The sequence below is a fragment of the Vidua macroura genome, chromosome 30, assembly GCF_024509145.1.
Source record: "Vidua macroura isolate BioBank_ID:100142 chromosome 30, ASM2450914v1, whole genome shotgun sequence".
NCBI classification, from domain to species: Eukaryota; Metazoa; Chordata; class Aves; order Passeriformes; family Viduidae; genus Vidua; species Vidua macroura.
In genome coordinates, this window is record NC_071600.1 from 649171 (window position 1) to 669689 (window position 20519).

At 53.4% G+C, this 20519-nt stretch overlaps 1 protein-coding gene and 2 pseudogenes across 1 annotated transcript; 2 read left to right on the top strand and 1 right to left on the bottom strand.

The window, feature by feature from the left end:
- The window catches only part of LOC128820668 (uncharacterized), a 1438581-nt pseudogene that overhangs the window by 70240 nt on the left and 1347822 nt on the right, over positions 1-20519 (bottom strand).
- Positions 1-20519, top strand: part of LOC128820670 (zinc finger protein 850-like) — a 488361-nt pseudogene that overhangs the window by 64213 nt on the left and 403629 nt on the right.
- LOC128820740 (olfactory receptor 14I1-like) lies at positions 13174-14194 on the top strand. The gene has a single exon (XM_054001562.1). The coding sequence runs from the start codon at positions 13260-13262 to the stop codon at positions 14190-14192; it is 933 nt and encodes a 310-aa protein (XP_053857537.1). The 5' UTR covers positions 13174-13259; the 3' UTR covers positions 14193-14194.

The following is a 20519-nucleotide window of genomic DNA, read 5'->3' on the forward strand; positions in this document are numbered from 1 at the left end:
AATCCAGTAGGCAAGGTGCTCCTGGTGTTGCAAGGGTGAGATTATATGCAGGTAGTAATGCTTGGTTCCTCCTCCTGGGCGGAGCATCCCACAATGGGATGATGTAATTTTATCAGTCCTGCAGTGACACTCAATGGCCCATTAACAGAAGATGGCCCCTGGAGGGCATTATCAGGGCAGAGTCATGGCAGAGATAAAGAACACTGCCCCACCTGTTTATCACAGTTCATGAAGACGGTGACTGAAAACACACTTTTGGTGACATCTTACATTGTCACCTGAAACAGTGAGGCAATCCCTGCTCGGGGTGGGGGGTGAACACCACCCCCCTTACCCAAACTGGCTCAGGTGTAAAACCCCCACCCTGGGAAGGCCCCCCACACAGGGGACAATGTCACACTTGCCCTGCCCCAGGGGAGGTCTCTGTCCCTGTCACTCCCTTGCTCTCCCCTTTTGCTCTTTCTTTCCATCTCTCTCTCTACCTCACATTTACTCTTCAATAAAATCCTATTTGGTCTCGTTAGTAACTTAACAGGGGCAGAGGCATCTCTCTAACAATTTGATTAACTAGATTGCTACATTATTTTGGCGCAGTGAGTTCAGGGCACTCTTGTCTGACCCCAAGTGCCTTTGACAACAGCATGGTTCCCTCCTCTGAGAACTTCCTGGCTCTTTCTGGAGGAACTCTTGGAAACTTGGATGCAGCTTCCTCTAAGGGACTTGTGGGAGAACTTATGAGGAAAATGGCTGTTCTGGGTAGCCAGTGTAAAGAAAATATTTTGCTGTCCTGCCTTGAAAAGTTTGTTAAAATCACTGGAGGAAAGGGAGGAAATGATACCAGCAAGACTGACAAGGATCATTCACCCCAAGGAGAGGAACACAAGGCTACTCAAGTCCTACAAGAAGCCCAGCTCAAGTAACTAAATTCCCAAATAACTGCTGAATTCATAGGTTTGAGGGCTTTGCCAGATGTCAGAATCATTCTTTTCTTCGTCCCTGTCACCTTTGTTACAGCTACACACAGCTTTCCCTTCCTTTTAATAATCTGTATTGGGCCAAATTTCCACTTTTCTTTTTTTTTTTCAGAACCTTCCAACATCTGAGCTGGAGCTGTGCAGGAACTGATGAAACTTGGAATTGCCACAAAATTGCTTCTATTGTCAGTTTTTTCCTATTTGGGAACTTGTGGCAAGAGCACATATTCCTCAAGGCATTTTATGTAGGGTTAAGTTTGATTTCTACCGAGTTAATTTTGTCTGGTGCCCAGGGGATACTCGAGGGGTCTCTGTGCCTCTCGCCCTGGGGGATGCTTGGGAGGGGCTTGGGGGAGTTATCCCTGTCCCTTTTACCCCGGGCCATTCCCTATGGGGTTTCCATTGTTCTCACCCTAGGGAATGCCTGGGGGCATCTCCTCTCACCCCTGTGCCAGGTGGTGCTTGAGGGAGTCTCTGTCCCCTCACCCTGGGGGATGCACAGGGGGTCTCCATCCCTCTGGCCTCAGGGAATGCCTGTGCAGGGCTGGGGACCAGGGGCTCTGTGTCCCTCTCACCGCTGAGGGTGCTCGGGGCTGGGGGGGCTCTCCGACCTTCTCATCCCTGGGGAGGCCGGGGGGGTCTCTGTCCCTCTCAGCCCTGGTGTGACCCTGCCCAAACATCATCGGGGTCAGAGGGACAGAGACACCCCCAAACCCCCAGAAGGGCTGAACCTGGGATTTGGTTTGGACTGCGGATTTAGGAAGGGACTGGAATTGGGGCTGGGGTTGGAGCTGGGGCTGAGATTTGGATTAGAGCTGGGATTGGGGTTAAGGCTAGACATGGGATTGGCTTTAGGGCTGGGGCTGGGATTGGGTCTGGGGCTAGATGAGTCTGGCACTGGGATGAGATTAAATACAGAACTATGCGTGTGTCTAAATGTGGAGTGAGATTGAGTCCAGAATCAGGGTCAGGTTTGGGACTGAGCGCACGCAGAGCAGGACAGGGGGGATGTCACTGCAGGATGTCCCTGGCATCGTCCCAGCCCTCCTCAGGCACCTCCAAACATGGGGGCAGCTGGCTGTCCAAGATCCAGGTGCTCCCACGCTGCCCCTGAGTACCAGGCGAGCATTCCCTGAGGGCAGCCCTGAATGTGACCCCTGGGGCTCTGGGATCAGCCTTCACATCCCTGTGGGAGAAGCTGCAGACATGGTGAGCGATTTCCCCCCCTTCCCGCTTTCCGGAAGAAGGGTGAAGCCCAGCTGTCCTTTCCTTCTGGTGCCTCCTCCTCTCCTCCGCTGCGGATGTCAAACTCTCCAGGAGCAGGAAAGTCCCCATTCCCTGCTTCCTTGTGGCTGCAGCCTGGAACATCCACTCAGAATGAAGAACGTTCTGACAGCCCTGCTGAATGACACCGGGAGGAGGTTTATGAGAAAGGGAGGAAATTGAATTTTGATTTGAAATAAAGTTTCAATATTATTTCTTTCTGACGCATTCCTTTTGAGTCAGTTACAGTTCTGTTTTCAGAGTGCCACCTTCTCAGCTGATTGTGTTTGTGTCCTCTTTTCTCTCCTGCCTCTCTTTGCCTGCTCTCTTTCTCTCTCAGTGCCTCCCTTGACCCAGGGCAGCTCCCACCAAAGACCCTGCCCTGATTTAATTCCCAATCCAGGAGCTATAACCACCATGGGTGAAGTTTTGAAGGCTGGCAGTGAAATGTCACTGTAGGATCTTGCTCCACTCGGCTTCTGGCTCCTTGTTAAGAGCTTTGCCTTCAAGGGCAGGAACATCTTTCCCTGGCTGGGAAACAGCTGGAATTCCAGCCCCTGGGAGCGTGTGCCATGGATGCCAGAGGGGCATTCCTGAGGCTCCCAGGGTGCTGCTCCTGCCGTGCCTCCCAAGGAGCTGTGCAGGGCCAGGGGACAAGGTGCAGCAGCTGTGTTGGTTCTGCAGTGCCACAAGGGCCCCTGGTTCCATGAGCTTCCACACTGCCAGCAGCGGTTCCTGGGTTCCCGTGGTGCCCTGCTGTGTCACCATGGATATTTGGTGGCATGAAGTTCCTCAGTGTCACAATGGCCTACCTGGCTCCATGAGCTTCCGCAGTGTCCAAATGGCCTCCTTGGATGGGGAGTGTCACCATGGGCCATTGGCTCCATGAAGCCCCGCTGGGTCACCATGGACTCCTTGGTTCCATGAGGTTCTGGGGGTGTCTCCATGGTCTCCTTGGATCCACAGTGTCACAATGGACCACTGGATCCACGTGGCCCTGCTGTGTCACCATGGCCCCTTGCTTCCATGGGACCCCAGGGTCACAATTGACTCCTTGCTTCCACGTCACCCCCTCAGTGCCAAAATGGCCCCTTCGTTCCATGGGGAACACAAAAGATTTATAGAAACATTGAGCAAATCCTGCTTAACACAGCTGGGAACATCTGTTTGCATTCAAAAGGGAGGTTAAAGGTGAGCATGGCACCAGCAGCTTCCATCTGCTGCTGAGATCCAGGGAAAGGACAGGGACAGAGAATTCAGCTGCAAGAACTCAGAGAATTCTGCTTCCAGAGATCATTTCTGGCCACACTGTCCCTTGTAGAAAGGTGACACCATTCCAGGCAGCCTGTACTGAGCAGGTCCTTCCTGAGTGGGGTTTGTTGTTTAGGAAACCTGCTCAGGCTTTTCCATTCCTTCCTTACCAACAGGAAAACTTCTCCTGGGCCTGTGTGCAGGCAGAGCCCTGAGGAGAGCAGGTGGGACACGGTGCAGTGGGCTGGGACATGGAGCCGCAGGGCTCAGGGACAAGGTTCTGCTGCAGGGCACAGGGATGTCAGTGCCAGGTGGGCCATGTCAGACATGGTGAGGCTGGGGCTGAGGAGCAGCTTGTCCAAACAGGGTCAGCCCTCAAGGGGCTCATTCTTCTCCATGCCCAGATCTCCTAAGGAGACATTCAGCATCAAGATCACCTGGGGAATGCTTCTATCAGCTCTTCTCTGAACTGGGAAATAAAAAATACTCACTTGACTAAAGAAAAAGGTCATGAGGTGCACTTTTTGTGACACTGTGGGAAGTTGTGGATCCAAGGGATCACTGTGGCACTGTTGGGCCCATGGAACCAAGGGGCCATTGTGACACTGTGGGGCCTCATGGAAACAAGAGGCCATTGTGAGCCTGCAGGGCTGTAACACCCCAGAACACTGAAATGCTGGGGGGTCACCAAAGGCTCCTTTACTTGAGTTTGGGGCAAAGGGGAAACACCAACCAGATATTCTCACCATGGCAAGATGCAAAGAATATTCTTCTTGTCAGGAAGGGACTCACAATGATCATCAAGTCCAGCTCTTAAGTGAATGGCCCACACAGGGATTGAACCCACAGACTCAGTGATACCAGCACCATGCTCTAACCAACGGAGCTAAGAGGTCAAAATGACACAAAATTTTACTGGCAAAATATGGACAATCTAGGAACTTGAGCAAAGGGTTTCACACAACTTCCACTTCAACATAAACTTCTTATAATAGCACTAACTTCATTAACTTAGCCCATTTAACCTAAAAACCTCTAACCGTAAAATGTTAAGTTACCCAAAAATGTTCGAGGTAAGTTGGATTAGAAAGAGAAGAAATAGAGAACAACAGAAAGACAGAAGATCTGTAGAAAGAGGCACACACAGGCACCAACTGCTCGGGTTCCAGCGTCACCAACAGAGGAACCCCAGGAGAAGGCAGGATCCAGACCATGGGCTGGCCTCAAGCTCCGGCTTTTAACCCCCTGGGCCTCCATGGGCCCGCCCCTGGGGTGGGACTGCCAGTTGATTGCCCAATCAGAGTCAGGGTAGGCACTGCTGGCATGTGATTGATTGGCAGCTCAGCCAATCAGACCTGGGATAGCACTGCCTGCTGTGTGATTGATTGACAGCTCAGCCAATCAGAGATGGGTTAGCACTGCCTGCTGTGTGATTGATTGACAGCTCAGCCAATCAGAGCTGGGTTGGCACCGCCCCTGCTGTGTGATTGACAGCTGTGCCAGGCCAGGGCTTGGGGCGGGGCTCTGTCCCAGCACAAACCAAGGCCTGACCAGGCCCTGGCCCCACACGGGCATTCCGAGCATCCCAAGGGGTCTGGGGACATCGATCTCATCCAGCCTCTGACAGCGACCACGGTGACACTGGGGAACCTCATGGAGCCATGGGTCAGTGGTGACAGTGAGGGTCCAAGGACACCATGGTGACACTACGGAACTGTTGCATCCCAAGCCAAGGAAAGGGATGCTGAGGCTGGCATGCCTTGGAGGAAGCTCCCTTCTAAGTTCTAATGCTATAGAGACATGATCTCCCAAAATCCCTTGCACCTTTATGTTAATCATTTAAGTTGTGTTATTCCTTTTCCCTCCCCACTTCTTGAAAGTTCTACATTCCTTAGTTACATCATCCCTTGTCTCCTCCCCAGTTCCATAATGTTCCCTGCTCCTGCTTTCCCTATTGGTCCCCTGTCCCTTACTTTTCCTCCCCTGAATCTCTGTTGGTTGTTGCTCTTCAGTCCCTCCTCTGTGCCACCCCTGCTCCCTCAACCCACTGGCCCTCAGGTTTGATGCTCTGCCCCACTGTCTCCCTATATAGCCCTGGACCAGCCTGTACTGTGTGTTCTTTGTCCCTGGACGCCTTCAGCGTGTAGTTGAAATAAACTGCCACTGGAACTCCACACAGAGAACCCCTCCTGCCTTTTCATTCTCCGCCGACGTTCAAATGACACAGCGCAGCGTGAGCGTCTGGTGTGCAGAGCTGTCCGTCCTTCCTGGCTGAGACACTCTTGGAAAGGCGGTGGCTTCGGCAGCTCCTGCTGCGCTGCGGCACGGAACCTCATGGAACCGTGGGTCAGCTGAGACAATGCAGGCCCAAGGACACCACGGTGACACTGCAGAACCTCATGGAACCAAGGGGCCATGGTGACACCGTGCTGCCTCATGGAATCAAGGAGACCATTGTGGAACTCGAGGGCCCCAAGGAACCAAGGGTCCGTGGTGACCTTGTGCAGCCCGCAGTGTCACAGAGGAGCCGCTGTGACACAGCGAGGGCGCATGGAGCCGAGGGGCCATTGTGACACATCAGGGCTTTGTGGAACCACAAAACCATTGTGACATGGCAAGGCCTCGTGGAAGCATGGGGCCATTGTGACACTGCAGAAGCAAGGGGGACATTGTGACACTCCAGGGCCTCATGGAACCAAGGAGACCATTGTGACACTGTGGGGTCCCACGAAACCAAGGGAACATGGAACAGGTCTGGCTGGCTTGGCCTCCCGGGGGCCACCTGAGAGGTCTGGCTGACCTTGGCATGTCGAGGGCTGCTTCTCGTCTGCCCTGAACCACTGGGGCTCTGGGCTTTCCTTCCTATGGGAGAGAACTGTCCTTCTTCTCCAGGGGCCTATGGCCAAAAGTGGGATTCCTTCTCCAAGTCTCCTTGTATACAAGGATTGTTCCCAGAAGAAATCTGCCAGGAGAGACAGCTCTGGCTGCCTTGGCCACCCAGGGGCCACCTCTCATCTGCCTTTCAAACACTGGGATCATGTGCTTTTCTTTCTTATGGGAAAAACCATCCATCTCCACCAGGCACCCATGGCCAAAATTGGGCATCTGCCTCCAGAATTCCCTATATCCAAGGATAGCTCCCAGACAGAAGCTGCCAGGACTGACAAGTCTGGCTGGCCTTGGCTTCCTGAGGGCTAGCACTCATGTGCCTCTGGAACACTGGGGCTCTGTGCTTTCCTCTTCCTGTCCAGGTGCCCATCGCCAAAATTGAGATTCCACCTCCAAAATTCCCTGTGTCCATGGATAGCCCCGAGATGAAAGGTGCCAGGACAGACAGGTCTGGCTGGCTTGGCCTAAGGGTGGCCACCTCTCGTCTTCTTCCAGAACACTTGGATTTTGTGCTTTTCTTTCCTATAGGACAAAAACATCCATCCTGACCAGGTGCCAATGGCCAAAACTGGGATTCCACCTCTAAAACTCCATACAGCCAAGGATTGCTCCCCATTAAAAGCAGCCAGGACAGACAGGTCTGGCTGCCCTTGGCCTCTTGGGGGCTGCCTCTCACCTGCCACTGGGGCTTGATGCTTTCCTTCCTATGGATACTGTCCTTCTTCTCAAGAGGATCATTGTGGTCAAAACTGAGATTCTTCCTCCCATATTCCTTATATCCAAGGATTCCTCCATGACAAAAGCTGCCAGGACAAACAGGTCTGGCTGGCTCAGCCTCCCAAGAACCCCATCTCTCATCTTTTACTTTTGAAACACTTGGGTTCAGTGCTTTCCTTGCTATGGAAAAGAACCATCCTTCTTATCCACACAGAAATAGCCGAAATTGGGGTTCCACCTCCCAAATTCCCTACATCCAAGGGTTGCTTTCAGACAAAAGCTACCAGGACAGAGAGGTCTGGCTGGCCTTGGCCTCTGGTGGCCACCCTTCATCTGCCCCTCAAACACCAGTGTTCTGTGCTTTCCTTCCTTGGAAAAGAACCATCCTTCTCCTCTGGGTGCCCATGTCTGAAATTGGGATTCCACCTCTAAAATTCCCTATATCCAAGGGTTGCTCCCAGGCAAAATCTGCCAGTACCATCAAGTCTGGCTGACCTTGGCCTCTGGTGGCTGCCCCTGCCACACTGGGGCTCGGTTCTTTCCTTCCCATGGAGATCCCTGTGACACTGTGGGCACCTCATGGAACCAAGGGGATCATTGTGGCACCACTGGAGCCCATGGAACCAAGGGGCCATGGTGACACAGAGGGGCTTCATGGACCCAGAGACCATGATGACTCTGTGGGGCCTGATGGAACCATGGAGACCATGAGGACCCTTCAGGGCCTCGTGTCACCAAGGGGGCATTGTGACACCTCAGGGCCTCCTGGAAGCAAGGGACCATTGGGACACTGTGGGGCCCCATGGAACCGAGGGCACATGGAACAGGTCTGGCTGGCTTGGCCTCCCAGGGGCCACCTGACAGGTCTGGCTGATCTTGGAATGCCAAGGGCTGCCTCTCATCAGCTCCTGCAGCACTGGGACTCTGTGCTTTCCTTGCTATGGGAAAGAACTGTCCCTCTTTTCAGATACCCATTGCCAAAATTGGTATCCTCCCTAAAACATTCCCTATTATTAAGGGTATCTCTCAGAACAAAACCTGCCAGCTCTGGCCAGCCTTGTCCTCTGGTGGTCACTTCTCATCTGCCCCTGAAACACTGGGGCTCTGTGCCTTCCTTGCTATGGCAAAGACCTGGCTTTCAAGTCCAGGGACCATGGCCAAAATTAAAATTTGACCTACCAAATTCCATATATCCACTGATTGTTCCCAGACAAAAGTAGTCAGGACAGACAGCTGGCCCTGTCCTCTGGTGATTTTCAATGAGCTGAATGTTTTCATTTGAAAACACCTTGGAGAGGGCCCAGAGATCTCCCAAGGTGGGATTTTGAGGCCTCAGGCACATGATCACTACATATAGACAAAGGAGCTCGGTGGTCTGTGCTGTTCTGGTGGTTTTGCATCACAGAAGTGATGTCCTGAGAGAAGCTGCTAGCAGTTTCCTCAGTGTCTGACAAAAACCAATCAGTAATTAGCTTTGAGAATTGACAATCTGTTAAACTTAAGGAACTAAGGAACGCCTCTGTGAAGACACAAGTTAAAGATGAAGAAGCCTGGCTGGGTCTCTTTCCCTTCTGGGCAGCACAGAGGTGCCAAGGCCGGGCCAGCCCCCGTCTGGGCCGGGGCGGGCCGGGCGGCTCCTGCCATGGGGCCGGGCCCCTTCCCAGGGAGCCCGCCAGGCCCCATCGGCTGCCGGGCAGGGGAGGGGAGGCCGCGGGGCCGAGGCCGGGCCGGGCCGTGGCTGCGCTTGCTGACATCTGGCCGCTGCCGAGCCCTGCCCCGCCGCCAGCCCGGGCCCAGCCAGGATCCGCCGGGCCCCAGGAGCAGCCCCGGGCCGGGCCGGCTCGGCCAAGCTTCTGCCGCCCTTGGGCTTGGCCCGCAACCAGCGGGCAGGGCCAGGAGAAGCCATCGGCCCCGGCCGTGCTGCTGCTCTGCTCTGGCCTGGCTGCTGAGATCCTGGCCCTGCCCCCAGCGCCGCCCAGCCTGACACAGCCCCAGCGCAGGCGCTGAACAAATCTCCAAACTGTGGAGAAGGATGGAATTGATACATCAGACTCTCTTTTTCCCTATAATGCATTGAAAAGTATGGGGAGATGACTTGTTCAGCAAAGACCTCCATGCTAAAGTAAGCAAATGTTGAAGTTGCTGTGATCCCATGAGAAGTTTGAACAGAGAAAGGGAGCAGAGTGATGAGACCCTGTGCCGTCAGGGAGAGAAGAAGAAGACCTCTGTTCCCAGAGATGAAGATGATTTCAGAAATAGATGAAGAAAACCTTTGCTCTTAAACAGCTCGTCTTTAAACCAATACCCCATAAGCTCACATGGCCCATAAACACAGCTGTGGGAAAAGCTGTGAAAAAATGGGAGGGACTTCACAATTGCAGATTTTTTCAGGCAGCTGCTACTGGAGGAACTGAAAAGCCATGAGAGAAGTGTTTTCTTGTGGAGAAGTTGCCATAATATTAACAAGAGGAACTTCTCTCCCTAAGTCAAGTGAAGAAAGACTATTCTAGTGGTGGCAAACTGATAGGCTTTCTCTCTTTACATTGTCAGGTTGTATGGAGAGAGGAAGTGTTCTGAAAGTTTTGTTCCGATTCTTATTACTCTTTCTTTTAGTTACTATTATAAACCTTTTTAAAGTTTTGAGCCTACTTTGCCTTTCTCCTAATCCTATCTCAGAGCAGGAAATGAGTAAGTATATTCTAGTGAGTGCATTGGTAATTAGCCAGCACTGAACCCACCACACTAACTGATGCATTGGCTGAGAAATCTCAAATTGGTGAACCAAAATCACTACAGAAACTTCCTGATGAACTGCCCCAGACCAGAGAGAAATCAAGGCAGAGCCATGGTTTGTCAGGACTTGCTTGATCCTAATGAGCCCCGTGGTGCATTTGGAGCTGAGCCCTGGAACCTCAGGGCCTGAGAGGAGATTGCACAAAACTTTCCAGGAGTCCAAGGCAGAAGAAAACCCCCAAGTGTCTCAAAGCATTAATGGGTGCCACTGAGGTCCATCCCCAACACAGGCTCTTCATGGACTCCTTGGAGGAGAGAACTGGAGGCCAGGATGGCACAAAAACCTCTCAGAGACTCAAAATGGCCCAAAAACCTCTCAGTGTGGAAAGGAAAATCCAAAGTTCCTGAAATACCTGGAGTATCTCAAAGTATTAACGAGCCCCACTGAGTGTCAGTACAAAGCTCTCAAGGGACTCGTTAAAGCAGATAATTGGGGCCATGATTGCACAAACCTCTCACAGAGTCTGGATCCAAAGGGAAACACCAAGTACCTTAAAAGAACTGAAGTACCTTGAAGCATTAATGAGCCCCACTGAGTGTTGTTCCTGACCAAGCCTCCCCAGGGACTAATTACAGCAGATAATTGGAGGCAATGATTGCAGAAAGCTCTCAGAGACTGCAAGGCAAAAGCCAAAGCCCAAGTCCTTTGAAAAACCTGCAGTCCCTGGGAGCACTGTGGAGCCCCCAGGGCCATTCCTGAGCAAGGCTCCCCAGGGACTCCTTCCAGCAGATCCTTGAGGCCACTGGGATGTGGGCTAGGGGGGGATGCTGAGGGCAGGACAAGGGGCTGACAGTGCCCAGCCTGGCTGGGGCTGTGCCAGGAGGCCCCAGGGCCTCAGGACAAGGTGTCTCCTGACAGCCCTTGGTGGCACAGAGCCTGCTGTGCCCCAGGCCACCAAGGCTTGGCTTCTCTTTGTCCCCACCTGTCATCAGTGCCTCCAGTTCTCTGCTCTGCCTGGGGCCTGGGGACACTTTCTCACTCGTGTCCCTCAGTGGGACCCATTAAAAGTCCAAGAAACTTTGGAGTTGGATTCTGACTTGGAGTTCTGGAGAGATTTCTGCAGCTCCCTCTCAGGGCCTGATGTTCAGGGCCTGAGCACAAAGCCCCAGAGGCTCATTCAAGTCCTTGTGCTGTGTCTGTGCTGCTGAGCTGGGCCGGGCTCCTGGCACAGAGGGTGATGCTGGTAAGCAAGCAGAGCTTCAAAAGCACATTTCTCTGGATGAGCAGCTCTTCTCCCAGCCCAGCAGGGCTGGGGCACTGCCTGCAGCCAGCGCGGGCACAGCCCAGAGGCACAGAAAGCTTCAATCAGTCAGGGCTGGGAAGGTGCTGAGAAGTGCCTGGGGCAGAATCACTGCCAGCCCTTGACACGGGAACCTCTGGCTGCAGGACAATGCAGCTGCAGCTCCTGCAGTGATCTCCTCAAGCTGGAACATGCCAATGCCCACAGCCCCTGTGAGTACATTCTCTGATGGTCTCTTGTGCAGAGCAGCCAGGGGTGCCCAGGGCTGTCCTGCAGAGCAGGGTCCTGCAGCCCAGGGCGCTGTGCTGGGCCAGGGACTCTGCTGCCTGCCAGGGACAGCTCTCAGCCGGCCCGGGGAGCTGCTGCCAGCGCTGGCCAGAAGCTGTGGGGGGAAGGAGCCACCCTGAGCAGGGCAGGTGCTGCTGCTGAGAGCTGCTGGCTGGGGCAGGGCTGCTCCCAGATCCAGACCAGCCTTCGCACAGCTCCAGAGGACACTTCCCAAAGAAGGTAAGCCTGGGATTGCTGTAAAGCTCAGCAGCTTTCCTGAGAGTGTTTTCAATTTCCTGCTTGGAGAAGGATGGGAAAGTTGGGGTGATGACAAAAAGATTTTTGCTTTTGATACATTTTTATATATTCATAGCTCTATAAATTACTATTATATAGTTATAAAACTATAATCCTTACTTTACGCTAATAAACTCTTAATTAACTCTATTAAACTACTATTATATACTAAGATCAATACAATCCTTAATTAACTCTAGTACATTTCCTAACCTTTCTCTTAGATTTTAGAACAATAACCCATCTAAATACACTCCTGAAATACCGCATTATCTTATTATCTGGGAGAGGACCTACAAGAAGAACATTTTGGTTTTGACCAGAATTTGAGCAGTCATAACAAAAAGTGTGGCAAAGTAGCCCTTGGACCTACACCAATGGGTTGAGCCACGGGTGTGTAACTGGGACAACTGATTCTCCTATTCGATGTTCCTGTTAAATATCCTCATTAATCAACCTTTATAAATTGTTGAAATCAGGGGCCGATTTTGCCTCATCCCCACTGGGACACCTGAAAGCTTCCAATAAAGGTCTGGTTTTTACTTTACTGTTCTAACTCTGTTTCAAGGGTTTTTTTTTCTATTTTCATCATAGACAATAGGGGGATAAGAGAAGCAGAACAGGAATTGTTATCCCAGAATGACAGAACATTCTGAGTTGAAAGGGACACACAGGATCCTCAAAGGAATGTTTGAACATTTACAGAGACTCCAGAACTGTGACTTTGGGTGGTCAGTCTCTCTGCTGGCAGCCTCCCAAAGGGCCTTCAGCCACTGCTCAGCCCTGGACAGCAGCAGCATCACCTTGGCAGGGCCCAGCAGGGCTCTCCTGAGCTGCCCTTGCCCAGCTGCACACAGACCCTGCCCCAGCCAGGGCCCTGCACACAGGCAGGTTTCTGTAGGGCCGGGCCGAGGGCACACGGGGTGGGATGGGCTCTGTGAGCGCTGGCAGGGACAAGGCACCTCTCAGGAGGGAATGTCCAGGCCCAGGGAGATGCTCAGGGAAGGAGAGGGGGCTGAACAGAGCAGTGCTGGGGGAACAAGCCCATCCAGCCCCTCACCTGCCCTCAGCCACAGGGAATCCTTTGCCTCTCCCATCTCTCAGTGGCAAACTCTGAGTGCAGCAGGAATGCTGGGGATTTCTGACCTCAGAGAGGCAGCAATGATGTGTGGGTAGGAAAATAATTTCTAAAACCAACTCGTGCCATCCTTTAGACCTGGAAGTGCAGATGCTACCAACCCTTTCTGCATTTGAAGTGATTGCCCTGACAAATGCTGAATATCCAGCCTTGTCCCTCTGCCACATGGCCACAAACCCAAGGCAGCAGGGCAGGGATGGCTCCTTGAGAGCCCCCACGCACAGGCCTGGCTGCTCCTGACACACTCAGCCAGCACAGCTGGAGCTCAGGCAGGGACCTGGGTGAAGGTTTTCCCAGAGCAGGAACAAGGGTGGGTGAGACCCAGCGGGACAGTCTGCAGGGAATGGCCCAGGTTTGGCTCCAAGCAGCCTCTCCTGACTTGTCACTGTCCTTTCTCCATGAACAGGTGCCCATGTGCAGCCACAGCCAATGTCCAACAGCAGCTCTATCAGCCACTTCCTCCTGCTGGCACTGGCAGAGACGCGGCAGCTGCAGCTCCTGCACTTCTGCCTCTTGCTGGGCATCTCCCTGGCTGCCCTCCTGGGCAACGGCCTCATCATCAGCACCGTAGCCTGTGGCCACCACCTGCACACGCCCATGTTCTTCTTCCTGCTCAACCTGGCCCTCAGCGACCTGGGCTCCATCTGCACCACTGTCCCCAAAGCCATGCACAATTCCCTCTGGGACACCAGCACCATCTCCTACACTGGATGTGCTGCACAGCTCTTTTTCTTTATGGTCTTCCTTGGAGCAGAGATTTCCCTGCTGACCATCATGTGCTACGACCGCTACGTGTCCATCTGCAAACCCCTGCACTACGGGACCCTCCTGGGCAGCAGAGCTTGTGCCCACATGGCAGCAGCTGCCTGGGCCAGTGCCTTTCTCAATGCTCTGCTTCACACGGCCAATACATTTTCCCTGCCCCTGTGCCATGGCAATGCCCTGGGCCAGTTCTTCTGTGAAATCCCACAGATCCTCAAGATCTCCTGCCCCAAATCCCACCTCAGGGAACTTGGGCTTCTTGCTATTAGTGCCTGTTTGGTACTAGGTTGTTTTGTGTTCATAGTTTTCTCCTATGTGCAGATCTTCAGGGTCGTGCTGAGGATCCCCTCTGAGCAGGGACGGCACAAAGCCTTTTCCACCTGCCTCCCTCACCTGGCTGTGGTCTCTCTGTTCTTCAGCACTGGTACATTTACCTACCTGAAGCCCCCCTCCATGTCCTCCCCATCCCTGGATCTGTCAGTGTCAGTTCTGTACTCGGTGGTGCCTCCAGCCCTGAACCCCCTCATCTACAGCCTGAGGAACCAGGAGCTCAAGGCTGCAGTGTGGAGACTGATTACTGGATGCTTTCAGGAACATTAAACTGCTGGCCAATTTCTGCAAAACACTTGTAATAAAAGTCATCTTTGATACTACTTTTTGGTTTCATTTTGGAAGTCCTTTTCCTTTGCTTTACATTTTAATATTGTCCACAAAGAAATATCATTGCTTGTGCTGTTTCTCTCCACCTTCCCTGTGGCCACAGACTGTGTCAGTGAGGGGCTGTGCTCTTGGTGGCTTTAAAGGAACAAAAGGAAATGCCAGCAAAAGTTTTCTGCAGAGATGCCCTTTTGTTGCCTTCTCTGGAGCTGCAGCAGCAATGTCTGTGTACAGAGCCACTTGGTCCACCTGGCCACAACGTTCCTGATCCAGGCCAGGAGCCATTGGCCTTCTTGGCCACCAAGGCACACTGGTGGCTCATGTTCAGATGGCTGTTGACCAGTGCCCCCAGGTCCCTTTCTGCCTGGGCACTGTCCAGCCACACCATCCCCAGCCTATAGCAGTGCATGGGGTTATTGTGGCCAAAGTGCAGGTCTGGGCTCTTGGATTTATTAAGCTTCATCTTCTTGGACTCTGCCCATCACTCCAACCATTCCAGGTGTCCCTGCAGAGCCCTCCTACCTTCCAACAGATGGACACATGCTCCCAGCTTAGTGTCATCTGCAGATTTACTAATGAAAGGCTCAATCCCCTCATCCATATGGTCAATAAAAATATTGAACAGAGCTGCCCCAGCACAGAGCCCTGAGGGACACCACTGGTGACTATCCCCAGCTGGATGCAGCACCACTCACCAGCACTCTCTGGGCCGGCCATGCAGCCAGTTCTGAACCCAGCACAGAGTGCTCCTGTCCCAGCCGTGGGCTGCAGCTTTTCCAGGAGTGTGCTGTGGAAGACAGTGCCAAACTCCTGGTCTTGGCTGCCGGAGGTGCCCAGCACAGGCTGCCTCTGCCCACTCAATGCCAGACCATCTGCCCAGGCCAACGCAGCAGCCCTGGGCAGGGGACAGAGGGGCCGGGCCAGAGCTGGGTCCTGCAGCAGCAGCTCCCTCTGGATTCCTCCCAGCAGGCACAGAAACGCTCCCTTGCTCTTCTCCCTGGACATCCCTTTCCCCAGCGGAGCCTGTCCTGGCCGGCTGGCCTGGCTTGTCCTTCTGCCCCAGGCCCTGCTCCCCACAGGGCCCTAAGCTGGTGCTGCTGCTCTGGACACACCAGATTCTGCTGCTGGCTGTGGCCGGGGCTGCAGGGCAGCAGCAGCTGCAGAGGGAAGGTTGCAGAAAGGCTCTGGGCACTGAGGCTGACAGGGGCACCCCAGGGTCTGCAAGTTCTCTGTGTGGGAGCTGAGCCTGTGATCCCCTGAGCCCTCCGAAGTGCTGGGGCTGTACCTGCAGCTCCAGAGGAAATGTGACAGATGGAAAAGAGACAAATAATTCCTGCTGGACTTTGTCTTGTGTTTGCTTATACAAGTGACCTGCATCCATATGTAGATGAGGTGTTTTGTGTCAGATAACACTGGAAGAGTGATAAGAATAATATTTTTTAACTGAAAATAATATTTCATGCATAATACACAACGAGGAATAAAAGACACATATGACCAGAAGAGCATCTGAGTTTTTTATATGACAAGAGACTCGTTGATGTTCCAGCAGTCAAACCTGTTCAAATCCTTTGCTCAGGGCTTTCTTGAGATGAGAAGTGATCCCCAGAGGCCAAGACCAGCCAGAGCTCTCTGTCCTGGCAGATTTTGGGTGGGATTACCCTTGAATATAGGGAATTTTTCAGGGGGAGTATCCATTTTGGCTGTGGGCACATGGAAAGATGGATGGTTCTTTTCCATAGGAAGGAGAGGACAGAGCTACAGTTCTCCAGGAGCTGATGAGAGGCAGCCCTCAACATTCCAAGATCAGCTGGACCTGTCAGGTGGCCCCTGGGAAGGAAAGCCAGCCAGACCTGTTCCATGTTCCCTTGGTTTCATGGTGCTCTACAGTGTCCCAATGTTCTCCTTGCTTCTGCAGTGTCACAATGGCCCCGTGCTTCCATGAGGCCCTGCAGGGTCACAGTGGCCCTTTGGTTCGGTGGGGCCCCACAGTGTCACAATGGTCTCCATGATTCCATGGGGCCTTGCAATGCCACAATGGTCTCCAAGGATCCACGGTGCCCACAAGGATCACAATGGGCCTTTGGCTCCATGAGGCCCTGAAATGCTACAATGGCCTCTTGGTGCCACAAAGCCCTGATGCTTCACACTGGCCCCTTGGGACCATGCGGCCCAAAAGTGCCACAGAGATGTCCTTGGTGCCACAAGGCCCCACAGTGTCACACTGGTCTCCACAAGAAGGAAACCATGGAGCCCCAGTGTTTCAGGGGCTGATGAACTGCAGTCACCAGAGGTCAAGGCCAGATAGACCTGTCTGTCCTGGCAGGTTTGTCTGGGAGCAACCCTTGGGTATTTGAAATTTGGAATGTTGAATCCCAATTTCAGCCCTTTTTGCCTGGAGAAGAAGGCCACTTCTTTTCTACAGGAAGGAAAGCACAGAGTGGCTGTGTTTGGAAGGCAGGTGAGAGCCAGCTCAAAGGAGGCCAAGGCCATCCAGACCTGTCTGTAATGGCAGCTTTTGTCTGGGAGAAACCCTTGCATATAGGGAATTTTGAAGGAAAAGTACCCATTTTGGCCATGGGTGCCTGTGCAGGAGGGACAGTTCTTTTCCATAGGAAGGAAAGCACAGAGCCTCAGTGTCTGGAGGAAGGTGAGAGCCAGCTCTCAGGAAGTCAGTGTCAGCCAGACCTTTCGGCAATGGCAGCTTTTGTCTGGGAGCAATCCCTGCACATTAGGAATTTTGGGGGGGGAATCCCATTTTGGCCATGGATATTTGAATGAAAAGGGCTGCTCTTTTCCATTTGGAGGAAAGCCCAGAGCCCCAGTGTTTCAGGGGTACATGAGAAGAAACCCTTGACATGCCAAGGGCAGTTGGACCAGTCAGGCCAAGCCAACCAGACCTGTTACCTGTTCCCTTGTTTCCATGGGGCCCTGCAGTGTCATAATGGTGGTGTCATATTGGATCCTTGGTTCCATGAGGCCCAGATGTGTCACTCTGGCCTCTTGTTTCCATGGGGCTCCATAGTGTCACAATGGTCCCTTGCTTCCATGAGGCCTGGCAGTGTCACAGGAGTCTCCTTGGTACCACGGGATCACAATGGACCTTGATTCCATGGGCACTCACAATGTCTCCTTGGTTCCATGAGGCCCTGCAGAGCCCCTTGATTCAACGAGGCCTCAAAGTGTCAGAATGGCCTCCAGGATTTCAATAGGCCCCGCCATGTCACAATGGACTCCTTGGTTCCATGGTGCCACACAGTGTGACAACTGCCCCTTGGCCTGCCAACATTCCATAGTGCCACAATGGCTCCTTGCTTCCCTGAGGCCTTGTAGTGTGACAATGGCCCCTTGGTTCAGTGAGGCCTTTGGTGTCAAAGTAGTCTCCATGATTCCAAGGGCGTTGCAGTGTCACAACAGACCATTTGTTTCATGGAGCCCCACAGTGTCACTATGGTCCCCTTGGCTCCACAAGGCTCTGAAGTGCCACAATGGCCCTTTGGTTTCACAAGGTGTCAAAATGTAAAAATGGCCTCCATGCTTTCATGAGGCCCTGCTGTGTCACAATGGACCTTTGGTTCAATGATGTCCCAGAGTGTCACAATGGTATCCTTGGTTGCACTGGACCCTTCATGCCATGGAGACCCACAGGGTTCACTGCAGTCCCCTTGGTTCCATGAGGCCCTGCCGTGCTCTAATGGTCCCTTGGTTCCAGTGGGTCCCAAAGTATCAGAACAGTCTCCATTGTTCCATGAGGCCCCACAAAGTCACTGTCATCCCCTTGGCTCCACAGGGCCCCACAGTGTAACAATGGACTCCTGGTTCCATGAGGTTCCTCAGTCACAATGGTCTCCTTGGATCCACAGTGTCACCATGGACCATTGGTTCAGTGTGGCCCCAATGTGCCAAAATGGATTTGGATTCCATGGAGTTCCACTGTGTCACAATGGACCCTTTGTTCCATGAGTTTGCTCAGTGTCACAGCTGACTCCTTGGTTCTGTGAGGCCCCACTGTCACGAAATCTCCGAAATACCAGAATAAGACTCCTTAACACTAATTTGCTGTTTAAGAGGGTATCATTTGTTCAGGCCTGAGGTCTTGTGAGGGATAACAACCTTATGTGGACATGTAATTCTACCAGTGTGTTGCTTATACACAGTTGCTAAATGCATATTACAATTTACCCATTTCCATAAAACCCACCCCAAGTATCCAGGTTCACTCCTTTCTTTTTCTATCACTGCATTCTTGAGCCAGATCTCTTCTACACTTCCAACTGTCCTTGCCGGAAAAGCAGTCCCTGCACGCCTTGTTCCTGTGTTAAAAATTCAAAGGCACAGTAAAAATCTAATTAACCCTTTTGGTATCAAGGCCAAGGCTTTGTGTGGCCAGGCAGAGGCAGGCAGGAGGCAGAGCTGTCAGCAAAGGAAGGGGCCAGCGAGTTGGGGCAGCCGGGGGATGAGGACAGCCTGCAGGGACAGAGGCGCAGGGCAGGGACACCGTAGGACAGCCTGGGCTGCAGAGGGCACAGGCATGTGCAGCAGCTGCAAGGCCCTGACAGAGCCAACCTGTGCAGCACTTTGGCCATGGCTGCTGGCCCTGGGCCTGAGGCCACCAGGGGACAAGTGACCCTTGCAGCCCTGGGGCCTCACTGCCTCCTTGTCCCTGCTCAGCAGCCTGGCAGGGACCTGCCATGGTCCTGCCCTTGGCATTGCACATCCCCACATGCCAGTGCCCATCCCGGGAAGAGCCCTGAGCAATGAGGGAGGGACACGATCTGCCTTGCCAGGGGCTGGGGCTCAGCCTTGGCCCTTTGCATTCCTAAAGCACATCCAGGTTTGCTCAGCACCAGAGACACCTTTCCCTTGCTGTCCCCACATGTCATCAGTGCCTCCAGTGTTCTGCTGTACCTGGAACCTGGGGACACTTTCTCAGTTGTGTCCCTGACAGGGATCTCTTCAAAGTAAAAGAAACTTCAGTGTTTCAATCTCACTTGTAGTTCTTGAGAAGTTCTTTGAGCACATTCTGAGGGGCTGGGTCTGATGCAAAGAGCACCAAAGCCCCAGAGGGTCATTAAAGTCCTGGTGCTGTGTCTGTGCTGCTGAGCTGGGCTGGGCTCCTGGCCCAGAGACAGCTCCTGGCAAGGGCAGCGCTGCAGAGAGACAGCTCTGGCCAGGAGCAGCTCCTGTGCACAGCCCAGCAGGGCTGGGGCACTGCCAGGGCATGCCAGGGACACGAGCAGGGCACAGCCAGAGCTCACAGGGGCTCAGCACTGGCAGGGGCTGTGGGATGTCCCAGAGGGGGCTGTGTCACAGCAGCACCTCTGTGGCTGTGTCACAGAGGCACAGAGCAGCTGTGATGTCAGAGAGGGGCTGTGTGACAGCACAGAGTGGGTTGTGTGAGGTCACAGATTGGGCTGTGAGTCACAGAGTGTGTTGTGTGAGGTCATTGAGCACCTATGGCATGATAGAGGGGACTGTGTGGCATCACAGAGCAGGCTGTGACATCATGGCATGGCTGTGTGACATCACAGAGCAGGCTGTGAGGTCAAAGTGTGTGCTGTGACATTACAGAGTGGCAGTATGACACCACAGGGAGGGTTTTTTGACATCACAGAGAAGGGTATATAGTCATCACCGGGTGGCTGTGTAACTTCATAGAGCAGGCTGTGACTTCAAAGAACAAACAGTGACAACTCAGGGTGACTTTGTGACATCACAGAGTCTTCTGTGACAACACAGAGCAGCCGCATGACATCACAGGGTGACATCTCAGAGTTGGCTCTGTGACATTACAAGGGCTGTGTGAGGTCACTGGGCTGTGTGACATCACAGGGGCTGTGTGAGGTCACTGGGGAGGTCACTCCACCCCAGCTCCCCCTCACAGTTCCCCCAGAGAAGTCCAACGCTGCTCGTGCACAGCGGGGTCCCCTGTCCCCCCGGGTCCCCCCGCCCCCGGCGCCGCAGCCTCCCCCAGAGGATGTTCCACGAGATCGACCCCAGAGCCTGACATGGGGACGGGGGACGGGGCCGTGGGGGGGTGGGACAGGGGGACAGGGACCCCCCGGCAGTGTCCCCGTGTCCCCCAGGGCCAGAGCCTGGGCCAGGGCTCCTTCACCCTGTTACCAACGAGGGCTTGAGAGCGCTGAAAAAAATCCCCAGCAAGGGAGCAGCAAAAACCAGATTTAATATTAAGCGACAGCACGGCAAAGTTCCTTGGCAAGAGTCACTCTGCTCCTGTCTGGACACTTCAGGCACAGCAAGGAAAAAAAA